Here is a 13,424-nt window from a genome sequence, read left to right as displayed (position 1 = left end):
TACTGGAAATTGTAAGCGTTAAAAATCGAATGGTAAGTCCTTTGGAATTATCGGTATCCGCGGGATCAAGACATCCTCTCCTTTCTATTTTCCTTTTATGATTGTCGCCTCAATGACGTTATTCATCAGTCTTTTCACAGCCAGTCTTGTTCCATTGCATAGTCGAGGTTGATTAATGTTACGCAGCATGATGACAACTGATCCTACTTTTAACTGCAAATTGTGAGGTGGTAATCCAGGCAATTCCAGTGAATTTAAGAACTCAGTGGGATAGTTGATTACGTCATCCTGGTTCATTACGGTGTCGACTGATTTAAAGGAAACCAACTGTCCTGGAAGAAAATTCTGAATGGTCGCATTAAGATCCTCGACATCTTTATTTTTCGCTGCTAATATTGCTCGTTCACCCAGCCAATTATGGTTATTGAACTTTTGCGCTATATCTGGGAAAACTCGCTAAGCTACACTTTTGAGTCTGTGATGTGACAGAAATCTGTAGATGAATCCGGACGAGGTGTCCACTGCAACTTTCTTATTTCCAATGTCTAACAACTGCTTCGCAAACACATTTGCAGTTTTATCTTGTTGCAAAAATACTCGGATGTTAGTTGTTAAGTGGAGTGTCTTTACGTACTGCCACAAATTTGATGATTTTAGGCATGCATTTAGTTCATCAGCAACAGTTTAGTTCATCAGCAACATTCATCCCAAACAATCAATTTGCATACCTGTAGGATCTTGGCCATTGCGCTATTTTTGGCGATGTTGCAAATTGGTGTTTCGGTGATTTGCATGTTTAGTGGTAATTTCAAGGCAGAATGTGCAGTTCGCCCGCCTTCTAGCAGAGTTGCAGCTATTTCCAGCCAACGCTAGAGCAACATCATTTCGCGATCTGATCCTCGCCAAAAGCAATGAAATTAAAAACGTTTTTCCGGTTCCTCCGGGAAATCAAAGAAATAAATTCCACCAGATCCACTGTTCACAGCTTCTATCAAAGTGCCGTACGCAATTCTTTGTTGTTGATTTAATTGTGGAACATTTGTACGAACTGTTTCGGTCAATGCTTCAATGTCGTACTGATGTTCTCTTTGCAACTCGTGGTTTAATGCATCGTGCATATGACGATTGGGTGCTGTCATTCCCAAACACGACAATACTTTATTTGCCATCAATAAACACATATCTTCTATCATGATCAATGTGTCATTGTAAATTTCTTCAGTCATTTGTAGTGTAGGATTCAAAGTTTGACGGCGCACACGATGCAAAACATCCTCAGACATGTCATCTGTATACTTAACCCACAAATCTTTTGGATTCGAGGGGAAACATGTCGATATGATAATCGCAAACATAATCCAGTAGATTCACCAGTGTATTTCAACGCCTTACAATAATTACAATTGTTACCGATTTGTCGGCACAGTAATCAATTGCCGGATCATAGTGGAATGCAGCTCGTTCTAGAATCACAGGAGCACTGCGTCTGCGGATTCGCTCAATTTCATTATGTCTAGCTTGCTGTTGTTGTGTTTGATGTGCACGAACTCGTTGCATTCTAAGCCTATCTCCTACATTGTCACTCACTAAAGAACGCAATTCTGACATAGCAATACGACTATTTTCTTGATCTGTCTGTCTCTGGTCATCAGTGCGGTTAGCTCGTGAGGTAGATCTTCGCACATTTGATTGAGTACGACGACCTAAGTCAGGTCGTCTTCTCCTCGGCATCGTAAATTGTAATTAATCAAAGTGAGAAAATTTCCCGCTCATTTAGCAGTAAAGTGTCACTATCACAAAAAAGAGCACATTACTTGGAATGTCACTATCACAAAGGATCACCAAAGTAAAGAAAGTTCTCGCGCACGTAGCCACAAAGATAGATATAATATCGTAATAATACTTTTTTCCGTGCTCTGAAATGCAACAGGATGGATTGACATATTAGTTGGTTGTCAAATCTAATGTCAAATATTATGATTGCGTTCAGAAATTTAACTTAAGATTTATAATTTAATTTGTGACAAAACTTAAGATTTATCTTTCGATTTCTATATAGTCTTATTAAAAAAATAATCGGACAGATTAACAACTGAAGTTAGCTAAAATTGAGTTTCTCGAAGCCGACCACTATTTATGTACTATGTATTTTGAGACTATGCAATTTTGTCGCGTTCGCGATTCACTTTCACTTTTGTTGAGTTTCAGAACGCGATATTAGATCCTCCAACGCGTACGCGAATTTGAACTTTATGCAGCGGTAATAAATTACAAATTGACTCTCCATTTTATTTAGAAAACGTTTGTATGGGAAATAGAAAAATGCTGTTTTGAGGATTTTCCCGGCAATTATTCGAATTTTTCTCACCTTTTAAACCTTCCCTAGACCTCCACGAATAGTTCAAGACCAAGATAAGATAAATCCGTTCAGCCGTTCTCGAGTTTTAGCGAGACTAACGAACAGCAATTCATTTTTATATATATAGATTTGTGAATGAAATATTCGTTAATTCGTTCTGAAACTAAAACAGAAGAAAGAATATTGCGAGGCCAATCAAATCAATAGCTTTTACATTTTCTGACTTTTCAATTTGGTCAGGTTCACGATATTATCAATTTTGTGTAAACGCATTAGATCCTCCAATGCGAACACGCACACACACGAACGCGCAATATTTGTATGGGAAAAAGAAAAAGGCTGTTTTAGGGGTTTCCCGGAAATTATTCGCATTTTTCTCGCCGTACAAACCATCTTTGGACTTCAACGAACATTTTGAGTTATGCGCTTACCAACACATTTTGAGATTCATTTCTATATTGTAGATTATGCAAGCAAATTAACGAACACTTCGATTAGATTCCACTGGGCTCTTCGAGACAGAAATGGTATTCCTGTGACTATATCGTATTATGTTTCCTTTAACTTGGGGGCGAGGTGTTCGTAATTGCTAATAAAACATATTTCGAATTTAAATTTGATTGAGGGTTAGAACATTGCGTCGCACGTGAAGTGTCAATAAATTTCAAATCACTTTTTTACGATAATATCAATCAATCAATTTTTCCGCCAAAAACGCCGCAAGAAACAGGCACACCAAAAGTTCATGTCATGCTGTTAAACCCAAAAAGTTGGACCTAACTGCAACCACTTACCTACTCCAACAACTCTAATATTTCCGCCCGCTGTCGATACTAATCAAATTTGAAGCCCACACTTATTTGTTTATTCGTGTCTGCTGGGCCACTTGTAATTAAACTCAATTGGTTATGAAAAACCACAAATTACTCAATTACTTCGAATCGTTTTTGTCAATTTAAGTGGTTATTTCTAATGGTTATTAATAACGAAAAAATAACCAAAACGCATTAGAAATTTCATTGTTTTCACAATTAATTTATGGCCAATAAATGATGGAAAGGCCAAATATTCACCAGATATTTATATTATACATTCGATTGCTCGTATACACTTACACACACATTTGCATCTAACATACATATAATCGTTGAGTATATTAATAAATAAAAGATTTATATAAAAATTGAGTTTGAATGCTTTTGGGATCCATGAGAAGACGAGATGTAGTCAAATTTATTTAACCTCGATTGAATAAGTTGTTATTGTGTCAATATATGTTTTAGTTTTTTTTGTGTTGTACATCGGAGCCATCTTTATACATTAATTAATCGGAGCCATCTTTGTACATTAATTAGAGACAATCCGTTGCAAGTTATTCATATAATGGACGTTATCCTCCATTGTCAAATGTGGCTTTCGCCGCCTCAGGTTTTTATTTGCATGGAAACGGATGGAGCTCGCTTGCTTCGAATCGGGTAAAAGCATATTTAACACATTTATGTCTGTACTCATTTCTTCCTTAGTAGAAAAAGGTGAATTTAGGTGAAAGAAATGGCGAGCATTGAGCAACAATGAATATCGAATTATGAGAAGTATAAAGGTTTCGCCTTTGCCTTCCTGAGTTGAGCAACTGTGAAGACGTGCACAAGATAGAGCAACCAAACGGTGAAAGAGGACGGTAATGGAATAAGTAATGAAGTATGTATGCGGCGATTACAGGAAGCCAAAGTTTTGCATACAAATATATGGATTACTGAAGCCGATACACAACAGTTGGTTGCAGTCCGAAAACCAGTGATAAGAGTGATAGTAATCTGTGGAAGAGATGTTTCGTTCGGTTGAGCCAAATTTGTACCCACAGAAACGGGAATAATACGATAAATATAAATCAGTGAAAGTTAGACACAATGAAATTGAAAAAGTTGTTTACATTTTAAATAAAGAAGTGCTGGAAAAACACTTGAAGCTAAATTAAAAGCCTGGTTAAAATCAAACCACATCACACACAGTACTTTTTGTCACAGAGATACGAGTAAGGTCTCTCAGAGCACGACAACCAATCATACGCAGACGCAGGCTTTCGCGCTCAACGACACGATACAAAACAATTCAAAAGTGTGGGCAAAGCAATGTTTGTTTGCTGGTCCCTAGATATACTAGGGCCAAAAGTTCAGAGAAAACATCGTTTTCGTGGCGATAGTACTTTGGTTTTGTGGATGCTGAGCAGCAGCCGCTCTTCGTTCGTCTCAAACACATTTGCCATCAAATGCCAAGGCGAGAGCATGGAATTTCAGCACACCGTAGCTCAGTCACCAAACGGCTGCTCTTAGGTAAAGTTGCGCGTTAACTAAACAATACACCGCGAACCGTTTTTAATGCATTGTCGCAAAGAAAAGTGTTAACAGAAGATTCCTTTACATGCATGTAAATCAGTGTTGAGAGCCGAAACAAAGAGTAGGACGTTATAAGAAGCTAAATGGGTGTAATAGTGCACAGTAAAAAATAGTTGTAATTTGTGCGAATATGAGTGTATTTTCAAAGTTTTAATGCATAATTGAAATATAATGGAAAAAGACAAACATATATTTTAACATAAATTGAGCGGTCACGCCCAATTCTACTTCGAAATCAGAAATCAAATAGTCTGACTTCATGATGGAATTGCGGCCATTGAGTTATGAGGAGATGTGTCAAATAGAGCTGCTGCAACTTCCTGGTGCTGCTCATTCCAATGCGGCTACGGTAGTTCCCATCATGATGATACCAACTTCAGTGGTATCGCCACGTACCGCCATCTTGACAACTGCGGCCGGGCCTCCACAAAATAGCGCCAATGAAGCATCGGATAATGAACACATTTACCAGTTCCAACCCACGCATATATTTGCCACCACCCCTTCCACTTCAGATACAGTTGTTCAACCTGAAGAGTACGCTGCTGCTATCTTAAGTGGAGGCACCAAACTGTTACAGCCACAAACACTTGTACTTCCAAGCATTGAGCAACAACAACAGCATAGTTCACACCTGCAACAGCTTCCACAAGCGCAGCAACAGATTCCACAAACCCAGCTGCAGCAACAACTGCCAGCTACACTTAACATAATTTACAAGGGTACACTCACCGCCACATCCCGCTCACGAGATACCCTCGAAAATGCAACACTACCGCGTGATTTCTCACCAGCCGTCGTTGATATCAATGTAGACACCGGCAACACAGTTGGCGATGAAAGCGATTTTGAAGGCAGTGAATGTGGGGCGAGCGTTTCCGGTGCCACTTGCATTCCCCACTTTCGTTTCGGTGGCTGTGGTATGATGATGCAGCCTACAGCAATTGGCAGCAATACTGAAGTTGCCAGCCATCATCAACGTCGACATCAACATCAAAATCGGCATCATCCTCATCAGCAGCAGCATCGTCATCGGCAGCAAGAACAAGAAGCTGTCGGTTGCGTCGCATTTTCGCACATGATGGGGACATTCGCTTCAGCGGCAGGCGAGGCAATGCACTCAGTACGCTTCGCTGGCCCCCTCGGTTCACTCACCGGGGTGGGTGCCGGACTTTCCAACACATTGAGTCGTAATCGACTCGCACCGAGCTTCCACACTGGGTCCACGCAGCAAGCTCCCAAACGTGTCTCATTTAAGGGAGATAATTTGCTACCGGAGGGAATGAAGGAATTACAGGAAATTCACAGCCACTCCGACAACGGCAGCGTTGGCAGCACAGATGCACTCAGTAATTGCTCCTATATGCACTTCAATAACTTCATCGATAACCAGGTGCGTATGGGTACGCGACGCATACTCACAAAGTGTGTAAGGGTATAAAATAGCACACCGATGTGAGCAAGTGAATACGGAATGTGTGTATAGTGCGGCGTAGGTGCTTACTGCTAGAAAGAAGGGAAGGACAGATGGAAAGTAGAATGCATTGTGACCAGTTAAACTCGAACGCGCCTTTCTGCGTGTCAAATGCAATTTAATGGTAATCACCGACCGATTACTGCTACACCTTGCATAAAACGATATATTTGCAACTCTCAACGAGGGTATGATTGTGTGTTCAGATCTGCAAGAGCAGCTAATGTATTATAGTAGAGGTTGACTTTATGTATTATGACTTTCCGTGATTGGATTTTTTGTTTTTATTATTGTGCTGATTCTGTTAAGGTGCACAACTCCATCACTGCTCATTGAACTGATTTGTCAGCGCTAGCTATAGCCGTACAACAGGGAATAACTCGGATTTTATTGGTGGAATAGTAACACATACACATACGCAACAATCGTAAACATACAGATGTACAAGTTTATATAAATCGAGTTTCGCTATACGCTTAAAAGTCTCCATATATGTATGGGGAATGTTTTCGCTGCTATAACAACAACCGTGTTAACATTTTTCACATGCCGCCCCTTGGCAGTTAATGTCAAACAAAACCGAGTGTATTTCTGCCATAAATGAGTTTCTTATCAAAAAATTTCTGCCGTTATGAAGATTTTTTTTATTTTTATTATTAGTATTTTCATTGCAACTAGTATAACATTTCATATATATACTAACGAGCAATTTTTGTGGAGTTTTGTTACAACAAATAATTTGAGTTAATCCTCAGCAAAATAAAATTCATACTTTTAACTGATTTTTATTTATTAATTAGTTTAAATCTAGAGGTTTTTTACGTTTGAGCCTTCGCTTCCATTTTGTATTATCGTTAAGAATCAAGGCTTCATTGTTCACATGCTTGCTTAGTCGCTCTGCGTGCGACTTTGCAAATTTCTTTATGGTTGCCGTAACCGAATCAATATTGAGGTCACGTTCTAGATCTTGCGTCCTAATATACCATGGAGCACAAACTGCATGCTTGAGTGCCTTAGTCTGAAATCTTTGTATATGCGCTGTGTTACTATAGCTGGTGCAACCCCATAGCTGAATCCCATAGGTCCAGATAGGTTTGAGAATTTGTTTGTAAAGCAGTATCTTGTTGGGTGCGGATAACGCTGATTGCTTACCCATTAGCCAATGCATATTTTGGAATTTTAGGTCCAGTTCTTCTCTTTTCTTTTTCACGTGCGCACTCCACCTAAGTTTCGTGTCGAGCGTCATACCTAGATACTTTGCTGTATTAGAGTATGGTACTTTAATGCTGTTTATGTATATTGGCAGGTAGTTGATCTTTTTGTTTGTAAAGTTGATGTGTACAGACTTTGTTTCGTTCAGTTTAATGTGCCATTTATCTGTCCAATTGTATATTTTATTGATAGCAAGCTGCAGTTGTGTAGTAGACTCTATTTCTGTCTTTCCGACGGTTAATATTGCAGTATCATCAGCAAATGTTGCTATAAAGCAATTTCTGCTGTTTGGCAAGTCGTGAGTAAAAAGTAGATAGAGAAGAGGTCCAAGCACACTTCCTTCCGGCACACCAGCTTTTATCTCTTTCAGTTCAGAGAACTCATCTTCGTACCTGACGCGAAAATAGCGCTCAGACAGGTAGGTTTTTAGGATATTAAAACATTTTGTTGGCAGTACATTCTTTATTTTCCACAGCAGGCCAGCATGACATACTTTATCGAAAGCTTTAGAGACATCGAGAAATACAGCCGAACAGACATTTTTTTCTTCAAATATGTTCTCGATGATACGAGTTAATCTGTGAATTTGGTCAATAGTTGAGTGGCGCGCGCGAAATCCAAATTGGTGTGTTGGTATTATTTGGTTATTTTCTATGATATTGCTCAGGCGCTTTATCAAACATTTTTCCAACAGTTTTGACAAGATGGGCAACAGTGAAATTGGACGATATGATGCTACATCGTTTGGAGGCTTTCCTGGTTTTAGAATCATGATGACATCAGCTATTTTCCAATAGATTGGAAAGTATTGCTGCTTAAAGCAAGCATTCATTATGTTTGTTAGCTTAGTAATGATGTTTCGTGGAACTTGTTTGAGGACTTCGGCAGTTATTAAATCAAACCCGGGAGATTTCTTCGATTTCAACTTTTGTATCTCGGCGCACATCTCATCTTCAGTTATGGGTACTATATCGCCATAATTATCATTGGCTATGCCATCATTATTTAGTATTGGTGATGTGTCGCTATTAGGTGTAAAGATTTTTGCTAGATAATCTGAAAATATGTTTGCTTTTTCTATGTTGGTTTTCGCCCATCCATTATTGCCTACTTTGATTGGTGGATTATGGTTAGCTGGCTGTTTAAGCTTTTTGGTGCATTTCCATAGTGAGTAGTTTGTGTCTCTTTTATTATTTAATTGCTGTGCGTAGTTTGCAAATGATTGATTTTTGTATTCTTTAATTTTATGGCTGAGATCTTTCGCTGCTTTATTCAAAGCTGCTTTATCAACAGGTGATCTTGTTTGATGCCACCTACGCCGCATTTTTCGCTTCTTTAGCACCATTTCTTTTATATCTTTTGTGTATTTGTGGCCGGCGGAAATTTTCATTAAAGGAGGTGTGCTCGACCAAGCAGAGTGTTGTATTTCTCTCGTCAGTTTTAAAACTTCGTCATCTATCTTTGTTGTTGATTCCATTGGAAACGTATTGTCTTCAGATTCTTCTAACATTTTGCGGAAATAATCCCAGTCGGTAAATTGACTAGTTAATTTGAGAACTGGATCACGTAACACTACCGTTTCGCTGAGAGTTAGATAGATTGGCGAGTGGTCTGAATTCATGTCTAGCCCATTTTCAACATTAAGATAAGCACTGGAGACTTTTCTGGTTATGAAGAAATCGATAAGGTCCGGATTTTTTTGTGGATCAGTTGGCCAATACGTTGGCATCCATGAAGATGCAGTGTTACAGTTTGTTTGTTGAAGCGCTTTGAAGAGCTCCCTTCCTTTAGTGGTTGTTAGCCTAGATCCCCAATGGATATGTTTAGCATTAAAATCACCGCCCATAATGAATTTTGTTTTATGACGCTCAATAAGATGGACATATTGATCGTATTTGATTTGGTGCCTTGGAGGACTATAAACAGCTGTCAATGCTAGATCACCTCCAGCATTAATTGTGATGGTGGTGGCTTGATGCTGACTTTTTCTTGTTCGTAGTGTTTAATATTGCTTCTAATAATTACGGCACTTCCGCCTCGGGCACTGTTGCTTGGGTGAATAGTGTGGTAAGTTTCAAAGTTTTTGATCTTGAAAAAAGTTTGATTAGTGAAATACGTCTCAGCAATTAAACAAATGTCGATTTTTTCTGAATTGAGAATCATTTCCAATTCTTGCTGGTGCTTTGGAAGACCGTTCGCGTTCCATAACATTATTTTAAAAAAATTAGGCATGTGTAATTGACTGATAAATTTTAAATTCAAGATTTTGCAACCTTCGCTCCAGTGATTTGTTAAATTCTTGTTGTTCTGTTAGTTTTTGCAATATTTTTGAAAGTATATTTTCTTCATGTGTAGTGACATTTTCGTTAGTTTTTGCCACTTGTGAATAGGTTGGTAGATTGCTTGGTGCTGGAATTGGTATTGGTTTATGCGATATTGATTTTGTACTAGATTCATCTTTATTTTTCTCTCTTCCTTTAGTTTGGCTTTCAGCCTCAGTGTTATTTTTCCGCTGTCCGATTTTTTTGTCGCGAATTTTTTGTAGTTCTTTGGCTACTATGCAGCCTCTGTAGCTATCAGGGTGTGCTTCTCCACAGTTGCAGCATTTTGGCAGCTGCTCCTTTGATTTTGTGCATTCGACTGTTTTGTGCTTCTGCGCACATTTCACACAGCGTGGCTGCTTGCTGCAATAATTTTGAGTGTGTCCGTAGGACTGACATGACTTACATTGAGGAATTAATGTTGTTTGCTTAGTCGCTTCAATTTTGACAACCGCATGTAAGATTGTTTTTATTTCAAATATCTTTTTAATATCTTCAATTGATTCGAATGTGAGTAGAAACATATCTAGTGGCTCCTTTGTTTTCCATTTTAGCTTTTTAACTGCATTAGTGATATTTAGGCCTTGTTTTTTAAGATCTTGTATGATATCAGTAGGATCGCACGAATGATGAAGATTTTTTGCTATAACTTTTATTGGTCTTGTTTGCTTGTTTTCATAAGTGTACCAAGAGATGTTTTGTGTTGATAGCGACTTTGTAGTCTTTCTATAATCATCTGGATCAAATGTATTTATTTTATAGATCTTATTGTTCAGAAGTTTAATAGAGAACGTATTGCTAGACCCGTTTTTTACAATGTTGAACAGTTTTTGGTACTCACATTCAGCTGTTACCATAATTGGTGGGGGACGTGGGGTTTTTTTATCATCTTTTGGTGTTTTATTGTTGGCAATTAGTGTATTCAAGTTTGAAGTTGAGCCTATTTGTTCAGGTGAATTGACAGCTTTTCGTTTTTTAGATGGTCGCTTTTTTAAGATCCAGTCCGTCTCTCGATCTAGCTCTTCTTCATCGGTTTCGTATTGAGGTGGTGTTTTATTTTGCTGTGCACTGTTGGTTTTACTAGTGACTGCGGTTTGAGCTTTTAGTTTAGCGTTTTCTATTTTTAGCTGTTGCAGCTCATTTTTTAATTCAGCACAAATTTGTTGCATATTTTGTAGTTGTTTCGATAAGTTTTTAATATCTTCTTTCTCCAAATTTTCATGTTTTTTTAATAGATTTCCTCCTATAGATGGTGTATTAATAGTGGCTCGAAGTGGCCGTTATGAAGATGATGAACGCGCCAATTTTATATACATACATGCATGTGTATGTTATGCTAAAATTATTTATAAATAGTGCGCTTCTTTTTAGTTTGCCATGAAACATCAAAAAAAGAACCAATCAATGGCATCAGGAGGAATATTTTTACATTTCTTCCACAAATACCGTTAGCATTATAATTCACCTACTGTCATCTGCCATTTTGCCAATACATCCCTGCACGACATTCCTATGTCGAATAGGCAGGCTTATATTGCCTTTTTATTTCCATCATTGCATTCCTTGGAGACAAGAAGAAAATGCATGTGATTTATCAAGCAAACAACAACCATAAAATAATTTACTTCACGCTTATATGTATGTAACTGGCACGTATTACGAGTTATTTCGATTTTCATTCATTCATTAAGTGTCCCGATGCTCATTCAGACTTCAAAGAAATCGGAAAATTTTTCACAGAGTTAGCCGCTTTACCACACTGTCTTCCATTTATTCATGTTCGTGTCGGTTTCATTCACTTGTCGTTTGCTACCAAATGCGATGAAACTTATTAACGTCTGCTTCCTTAAGCGTAATTTGTGTGCTTGTCCTTTACGTACATGATTTATTTGTTGATGAGCGTTGCTCTGCATTTCGTTTGCGCTTCGTCTGGTGGCAACAAAGTTGCCGACGACAATTGCAGTTCGCATTTAAATCGTTGTATAATAAGGGTAGTTGCGGTCACTTCTGTTCTTGTGACCGACCAAAGAGCATTTATTCATACAAAGTTTCACTGTTGCCAGTATTTTCTTCTGCTTTATTTTTTGTTCTTATTATCGTTGATCTTGATTTTGCTTTTATTTGACCACTTCCTTTTGCTTATCCGTTGCGCTGCCACTTCCATACCACTGCCATTTCGTACTCAGTGATTTTATTGAGTTATTATTGGGATTTCAATTTCTATTTCAGTGAATTTTATTTCATAAAAGCGAGAAGAAACTATACTTAGTATACTGGGAATTCAGCCACTTCGAAGGTCAAGTCATTTGAAGTAACGATTGTGCTATGCAACAATAGATGTTCATACATACATACATTAAGTAGGAAATATATGATAGTGTTTATTTTTGTAGCTATTGATTTGCATTTTACATACCCACCCACAGCTTTTGGGTCACATTTTATTGCATTTGACTTTTACTTCGTCGTTTTCTTTCAATATTTTTATTATTTCGTTGACGCGTGGGTATGAAATATCAAAATGGAAGAGGAATTGTCGCTGAGTAGATATTTGTTATAAGAACCATATGCCTTTCGGTGGCAGCATTAAACTGCTCGGAGCAGGAGGTGACATGTCCAAAACCACCATATATGTATGTCTTTGCCCATATGTACGTATGTTTATATACAGGATTTAGCGATGAATGAAACACTGTTTATATTTTAAGTCATTTATTTATAATTCTCTTCCACAGACTTAGGTATAAGGATAATATACATACTATATATTGTAAGATAACTTGATTCTTGGTAGGTTTTATTCTTTAGTTTCTAACTTTAGTTTAATATATGAATATAGTATTAGTCACTGAGCTTCGAGTAGTTTTGTTTTACATATTTACTTTAGCGCATTAATATTTATGACCGGTCGATTCGAGTCGACAGCGTACACTCTATTGCTCATCTTCTAAATCTCACATCAGAGTGAAACTCTTCACTGCTGTTATACCACCCTGATCAAAAAGTTTCCGAAAAAAACCGCCAGGTGAAGATCTAAGTGAACAGATTTGGGTTCCGTTTTTTGTTTTTTTTTGTTTTTTGTTCTCTGTGATTAATATTATTACCAAAATTTTATCACCGTTGCTCGACATTTGTAAAAGTGGTTTGCCATTTCCTGACGAGTGGCACCACTGCTTATTAAAAATACAGGTGTAAGAATATATTCTAAAGTTTGTATTAATGACGCTTGAAATTGCTACTTCCTTTGAATTTTCCAATATTTATAAACTACAACCCAAATTCATTCTACTCAGTTTCTTAAACTGAATAAAAATCACTTATTAACTTTTTTCTTTCATTTTGTGTGGATGAGTAATCTATACAGTTTGGTTGAAAAGTTTTGCTCGTAAAAAGTTTAGAAATACATCAAACTTTTTTAGTCGTCGGTGTACAACATACTTGAGCAACTTTGTTCATTAAATATGTCCAATATTTACCAGCGTTCACATATTCTCTTTGACAGTAAAATTGGTTGCCACAAAACTTTGAACAGAAATAAACCATTTGCTAATTTGCCGTTCAGCCTGCACATTCTCGCGCATACGGATGCAACATACATACCTACATATGCTCTATAAGCTAAGCTAGAGCAGCTTGTTGATGTTTGTTTAATATTTATAATCGAA

At 37.7% G+C, this 13,424-nt stretch overlaps 1 protein-coding gene across 2 annotated transcripts in view; it reads left to right on the top strand.

Moving 5' to 3' along the window:
* LOC129241441 (uncharacterized) overlaps positions 1-13,424 on the top strand; it is a 76,982-nt gene that overhangs the window by 50,601 nt on the left and 12,957 nt on the right. Inside the window, exon 1 of one of the 2 annotated variants that reach the window (XM_054877744.1) lies at positions 4,708-6,145. The exons of the other annotated variant lie outside the window; for it this stretch is intronic. Coding sequence (XP_054733719.1) covers positions 5,012-6,145 — 1,134 coding nt within the window. The 5' untranslated portion in view covers positions 4,708-5,011. Of the gene's footprint in view, positions 1-4,707; positions 6,146-13,424 lie in introns of those variants that run through there. 2 annotated transcript variants of the gene reach the window in all.

Source organism: Anastrepha obliqua, chromosome 3, assembly GCF_027943255.1.
Source record: "Anastrepha obliqua isolate idAnaObli1 chromosome 3, idAnaObli1_1.0, whole genome shotgun sequence".
Lineage (NCBI taxonomy): Eukaryota > Metazoa > Arthropoda > Insecta > Diptera > Tephritidae > Anastrepha > Anastrepha obliqua.
The sequence above is the reverse complement of the archived record's forward strand: the minus strand, read 5'-3'. Positions and strand labels throughout refer to the sequence as shown.